Here is a 6155-nt window from a genome sequence, read left to right on the forward strand (position 1 = left end):
GATTTACTTTCGATTTCTTTACTTTTCTTAAAATAGATTAAAAACGTCAACTATTTCATGAAGGTGAAACAGCACGTCGACCGCGACCTCGCAAGAATGAGACAAGGCGACGCCACAGTGGCCGGTGGTTGCCCCGCCGGCTCTGTCGGTGCGAGGCCGTGGGTTGCACGAAGCCGACCCAGAAGGCTCAGCACCATGTTCAGCAAGAAGGAGAAGGTGGCCCCGCGCCATGTGCGGGCCATCAAGAGCTATACGGCGCAGCACGAAACCGAGCTCAGCTTTCAGGAGGGCGACGAGCTCCTACAGCTGGACGAGTCCTTTGGGTGGCTGGAGGGCGAGCTCAACGGCGTAAGGGGTTGGTTTCCACACGACCATGTTGAAGCCGTCGGCCCCCCACTCGCACAAGGGGGCGGCATTCAACCGGTCGACGAAACCGAACCCGGTATGTTGCAACCCGCACTTGGCATTTTCATTGTTTATTATTGTTATTTGTTATTAGTTAATCCCTTCTCTCGCTCTTTTTGATTTGCATTTTATTTTATTAATAATTATTTTATTTATTTTATTTTTGTGTGGTAGAGCAAGGCAGTTCCATTTTGTCGAGGCGCAGGATGACCAGCGAGCGGCTGGAGTCTTTCCTCACGTTGCGAAGGCCCATCCGTAAGGACCTCGAGAACAGAAACATCCTGCCTGCAGGGAGTACGTTGGTCGTTGTGCTCGCTCTGCTTTCCACGTCTCCTCCCGGCCATGACACTGCTTGCTGATGGTAAAGCGTCGTGTTCGCAGCGGCCGTGGGAACGAACTGCAGCCCGCAGGTCGTTGAAGCACAGAAGAAGCTCGAGAAGACCAAGAAGGCGCAAGTGCTCTCCAACTTCCTCAAGGGGTCGGTCATTTTCAGGAAGAAAGAAGGTGCGAGCACCCTAACCCCCGCGGATCCGTCCTCGCGGGTGTACTCACGTCCGCTTCTGTATTGAACGATTGCAGAGAAGAAGGGAAGCGTCTTCGGTAGCGAGATCTTTCTCACAGGAGAACAACCGTGGGAGCTTCCCGCGGTGGTCACGTCTTGCGTCAATTACTTGGAAGGAGGCAAGCTGCTACCGTTCACTGATCACCTTTAGACTGCGGCCAACTCACAAACGCGTCTTGTCTGTTGCCGCTCCGCAGCATTGGACACACACGGTCTGTTTCGACTTTCGGGCAATCAGCTCGACATCAACAAGTGGAAAGATGCGCTGAGCGCTCATGATGGTACGAACAGCTTGGCCGTTCAATGCAATGACAATGTAGACTCACGTGGACCTACGCACACATCAACTCGCAGGGTTTGTCGACTTCAAGAAGGAGAACGTCGACGTTCATGTCGTAGCGTGCCTTCTTAAGGAGTACATCCGATCACTGCCCGAACCGCCAGTGCCTTTCTCGTTGTATGATCCGCTGATGGACTGCATGGGTACTACACTCCTTCTGGGTGCTGTTGTTGTGATGGTGCTGACAAACAATCCTATCTTGTTCAGACCTGCCAAGTGGGCGAAGTGACGCAGTGTTGGCTTTGCTAGCTCAGGGCCTGCCCGAGCCCAATAGGATCTTCCTAAACTACATGCTTGTATTCTTGAAGAAGGTGTCGATGCACGCGGATGTCAATATGATGACCAGTGCCAACCTAGGTAAGTTACCGCTCACCCACATAATCAACACGCACCCATTCGCCGTACTCACCCCTGCCTGATTGACTTGCTTCACACACACAGGCATCATCTTTGGCCCCTCGTTCGTGCAGCCCAAGATGGTGACGATGGAGAAGATGATGTGTCCCAAACCCGTGGAGGTGGTAGGCCAGCTCATCGAGTTGGGCTCCATCCCGGCGAAGTAAAGTCACACCCTTGTTGGCCCAACGGCTGCGTTGTTCGTGCCTTTCGTTCTCAGCTTTTTCCCAGTTCGGCAAGAACGACTTTCTTGTGTTTTGTTTCCATTTTTTCATTCTTTTGTTGTCTGTTGTTCCATCTCTCTGCGATCGCAGCATCTCTCTCGACCCCTCATTTCTTCACTCTATCACTCACACAGAAGATGGTGCTCGACATTAATCTGTTCAGGAAGGAAAAGGGAGGCAACCCCGAGCTGATCAAGGAATCGCAGAGGAGGAGGTTCAAGCCGGTAGAGATCGTCGATGAAATCATCGCGCTCGATGAGGAATGGAGGAAGCTGCAGTTCCAAGTGGACGAGGTGAAGAAGGCACAGAGGAACCTGTCGAAGGAGATCGGCGCCCTCTACAAGGCCAAGAAGACCGAGGAGGCCGACGCGATGAAGCCCAAGATGGCCGACCTCAAGAAGGCGGAGGAGGACACCGAGAACGCCTGCAAGGTCATCAAGGAGCAGCTCGACAAGAAGCTCAACCTCATCGGCAATCTCGTCCACGAGAGCGTGCCCGTGAGCAAGGATGAGACCCACAACGCCGTCGTGACGGAATGGGGCGAGTTCAAGTTCAACGAGGCGGCCAGGCGCCACCATCACGAGCTGCTGTGGATGATCGACGGCTATGAGCCCGACAGGGGCGTGAAGGTGGCCGGCCACCGCGCCTACTTCCTCAAGGGCGTCGGCGTGCGACTCAATCAGGCCCTCATCGCCTACGGCACCGACTTCCTGATGAAGAAGGGCTACACTGCGCTCGCGACCCCTTTCTTCATGAACAAGGAGGTCATGGCCCGCACTGCCCAGCTCGAGGAATTCGACGAGGCCCTCTACACCGTCATCGGCGAGAAGGGCGATGAGAAGTACCTCATCGCCACCTCCGAGCAGCCCATCTCGGCCTTCCACGCCGAGGAGTGGCTCGAGCCCAAGGATCTGCCCATCCGGTATGCCGGCACGTCGTCGTGCTTCAGGAAGGAGGCTGGCGCTCACGGCAAGGACACCTGGGGCATCTTCCGCGTCCATCAATTCGAGAAGATCGAGCAATTCTGCCTCACCGAGCCGGAGAAGTCGTGGGAGGAGCACGAGAACATGGTAAAGACCGCCGAGGCCTTCTACCAGTCGGTACGTGAGACGCCCTTCGTCCAATTTCATCTCGATTCGCCTTTTTGTTTGTTTTTTTACTATATTTATTCAATTTATTTACTCTTTTTTACGTTTAGTCCTTGCCAAGCGTGTGTACGCGAGTTTTGCTCACCCTTTCCCTTTCGCTTGCGCTCACTGCAGCTCGAGCTTCCCTATCACGTCGTGGCCATCGTTTCGGGCGAGCTTAACAACGCTGCCGCTAAGAAGCTTGATCTCGAGGCCTGGTTCCCCGCCTTCGGCGAGTTCCGCGAGCTTGTCTCGGCGTCCAACTGTACCGACTACCAGTCGAGGAGCCTGGAGGTCAGGTGTGGCAGCCGGAAGCAGGGAGGGTATGCATCGCTTCCCCTACTATCTTCATTTTACTCGTCCTCTTTGTGTGGTGCCATGATGCGCCGGTTCGTCGTTCACCCCGGTCCATCTCACGCTTGTGCCTTGGTGTTCATCATATATGCGTGCAGTGAGAAGAAGTACGTGCACATGCTGAACGCCACGCTGTGCGCCACCACCCGTACGATTTGCTGCATCCTGGAGAACTATCAGACTCCCGAGGGCGTGGCGGTGCCCAAGGTGCTGCAGCCCTACCTCGGCGGCCTCGAGTTCATTCCCTTCGTCAAGGAGGCTCCCAAGAAGCACGAGGAGGCTGTCAAGGGCAAGGAGAAGGCCGAGAAGAAGGCCGCGGGCCAGTAGAGGCCTGCTTGAACGCACACAATGAAAATACAAAAGCAAATCAAAAACGAAACCAGCCCCAATTCTTTTGATTTATTTTTCTGTACAGAGCAATCAAGATGATCTTCAGCTTTATGCTGTTTAATCGCTATGGATCGTGCGTGTTCTTCGAGGAGTGGAATCGGACACGAAAGGTAAACATGGTCGAGATGAAGACCAACATGTACGGTCTCGTCTTCGAGATGAAGCGATTTATCATCAAGACTTCGCCAACGGGGTACGCGCTCCCGACCCCCCCCTCATGGCTTGCGAGGCCTTTGTCATGGCTTGGAGGAGCAGGGGCGCTGCAAGCTCTCGCTGTGCAGACGTGCTGACCGGCATACTTGCCTCCGTGCAGCAAGACTCCCGAGTACTTTGCCTACACAACCAACGTGTACAAGATGCACTGCTTCGAGACGGCCTCGGTACTCCCTGTCCCCTGATGGATACTCCCTGCCTCTTGAGCGTGCGCGTCGTGCCCCTGGCGCCCTATTTGCTGCTTGCACACACGATTAACCGCAGCAAGCTGCAGCACACACGCACACACGCACTCACTCTCCGTGTTTTCACTTCCTCGCCCTGGCACGGGCTGCAGGGCAAGAGGTTCATCCTTGTGACCGACCCATCGGTGGGAGACCTCAAGGAAGAGCTGCGCAAGATATACTCCACCATTTTCGTCGAGTACGTGATCAAGAACCCCTTGTTCAAGATCAGGTACGTACACTCCCTCACTGCTTCATGCTGCTCTCTGATCCCCGCCGAACCGCGTTTGATGCCCGACTCTTCTCCTCACGCCGTGCGCTGCAGAAACTCTGAAACGTCCGCCTTCGAGGAGTCACTCAAGGAGTGCGAACTGTTCACGTCGGAGCTGCACAAGTATCTACAGAGCCTGCCATGCTGGAGTTCCGCTTGACCCGGGTGCGTGTGGTGTGCGTGTGGCCCGGGCACAACATCAGTAGCCTCGCGACCGCCAGTTCGCGCGGTTGTGTGACCAAGCGATGGTGCGCCGGCAACCACTCGCGCCAGTGGAATAAAAAAGCGAAAAAAATATTAAAAAAACTAGGTAACCCGCGCAGAAAACACGCCATGATTGGGCGAGAGGTCGAAATTCCGCGTTACCACGGGCGCGAGTAGCGTAAATTCGCAGGTCAAGTACGGGCAAAGGCAAGAAACGACCCGCGCGAAACCAGCCGCAGACGCCGAGAGACGAGGAGGAGAAAGGCTTGAGGAAGACAGTTCACATACGTCCAGGATACAGTACACAAGCAAGTGCGCAAGGCGAAGACGCGACGGGCCCTTTATTGCGAGAGGAGGACAGCAGATTCGAATCGAACAGAAAAGATTGGAGCGGCCAGGAGCAAGGTAGGAAATGTCGCGCTCAATCTCGGAATTGCTGAATGATTGCACAACGATTGGGAACCGGTGTGGATGGAAGTGGTCCTAACGGGTCGTTTACGTTGTTAACAGGTCTTGGAGAGGAAGATGGCTGAGTACAAGGAGAGCGAGACCGCCACGGTCGCCACGTCTGCTTCATCTGCAGTTCCAAAGGGCGTCAAATCTCTCGTCGATCTGAGCGCAACTGTCGTGGCCTGGAACTACAACGAAGAGAGCACGAAGCTCCTGCCCGCCGAAGTCCTCGAGTGCCTCCAGAAGCACATGAAGTCATGGCGCCAGAAGAAGTACTTCCGCGAGTACAAGGAGTGGCACCCCAACGGCCAAGTCTCCTGGTACGAGCGCTACGACGAGGACGGTGCGAAGGAGGGTCCCTGCAAGCAGTGGTACGAGGACGGAAGCCCGAAGCTGCTGTGCCACTACAAGGGCGGCATCCTCGACGGCGAGTGGAAGCAGTGGTTCGAGAACGGCGTCTTGTGGAACCACAGGTTCTACAAGGACGGCGAACTCCACGGCGAGGCCAAGTCCTGGAACGAGAAGGGCGAGCTCAAGAGCCACGGCTGCTACAAGGACGGCAAGCGAGACGGCGAGTATCGCGCCTGGAGGAAGAACTCGCAGCTCATGTCGCACGCCTACTTCAGGTAACCACTGCACAACTCGTGTGTGTGCGGTGTGTGCGCGTCGTGAGTGGCTCACCCATCAACCCCCACTACACAGGAACGGAGAGAGACACGGCATGTGCAGGCACTGGTGGGGCAATGGCAGGCTCTACCTTCTGATGAACTTCAAGAACGGCGTCAAGCACGGCGAATGCAAGGAGTGGCGAAAGGACGGCCAGATCAAGGTCGACGAGTTCTACGTCGATGGCAAGAAGCAGACGCCCTGGCGGCAGTCCTTTCTCAGCTGCTGCTTCGTCTACGCGGCGGCCTCGCAGCCGATCACCGCTTAGCAACCCCGCGCACGAGGCTCTCCTCACCCAGCTCGTCACCGTGACCCTCCTGCTTCAACTC

The 6155-nt window shown here is 55.6% G+C and overlaps 4 protein-coding genes across 4 annotated transcripts in view; all 4 read left to right on the top strand.

Annotated features, from left to right (window-relative positions):
• ACA1_274390 (RhoGAP domain containing protein) overlaps positions 1-1870 on the top strand; it is a gene marked incomplete at both ends in the record, with an annotated part of 2013 nt that extends 143 nt beyond the window's left edge. The window contains 8 exon segments of the mRNA XM_044165491.1: positions 196-384; positions 196-442; positions 580-699; positions 787-909; positions 1165-1248; positions 1322-1410; positions 1562-1664; positions 1749-1870. Of these exon segments, the coding sequence (XP_044021425.1) occupies positions 196-384; positions 196-442; positions 580-699; positions 787-909; positions 1165-1248; positions 1322-1410; positions 1562-1664; positions 1749-1870 (1077 nt within the window).
• Positions 1871-2064: 194 nt separating this feature from the next.
• Positions 2065-3735, top strand: ACA1_274400 (serine-tRNA ligase domain containing protein; the record flags this gene model as incomplete). Its single annotated transcript, XM_004333851.1, has 3 exons — positions 2065-3027; positions 3190-3377; positions 3507-3735. The coding sequence occupies 3 exons, from the start codon at positions 2065-2067 to the stop codon at positions 3733-3735; spliced, it is 1380 nt and encodes a 459-aa protein (XP_004333899.1).
• Positions 3736-3833: 98 nt separating this feature from the next.
• ACA1_274410 (uncharacterized protein) lies at positions 3834-4666 on the top strand (the record flags this gene model as incomplete). The annotated part of the gene is made up of 4 exons (XM_004333852.1): positions 3834-3991; positions 4112-4178; positions 4349-4467; positions 4561-4666. The coding sequence occupies 4 exons, from the start codon at positions 3834-3836 to the stop codon at positions 4664-4666; spliced, it is 450 nt and encodes a 149-aa protein (XP_004333900.1).
• Positions 4667-5235: 569 nt separating this feature from the next.
• Positions 5236-6094, top strand: ACA1_274420 (MORN repeatcontaining protein; the record flags this gene model as incomplete). Its single annotated transcript, XM_004333853.1, has 2 exons — positions 5236-5786; positions 5863-6094. 2 exons carry the CDS (start codon positions 5236-5238, stop codon positions 6092-6094), a joined length of 783 nt encoding a protein of 260 aa, XP_004333901.1.
• Positions 6095-6155: the final 61 nt, after the last annotated feature.

This window comes from Acanthamoeba castellanii (genome assembly GCF_000313135.1).
Source record: "Acanthamoeba castellanii str. Neff unplaced genomic scaffold scf7180000084773, whole genome shotgun sequence".
NCBI classification, from domain to species: domain Eukaryota; phylum Discosea; order Longamoebia; family Acanthamoebidae; genus Acanthamoeba; species Acanthamoeba castellanii.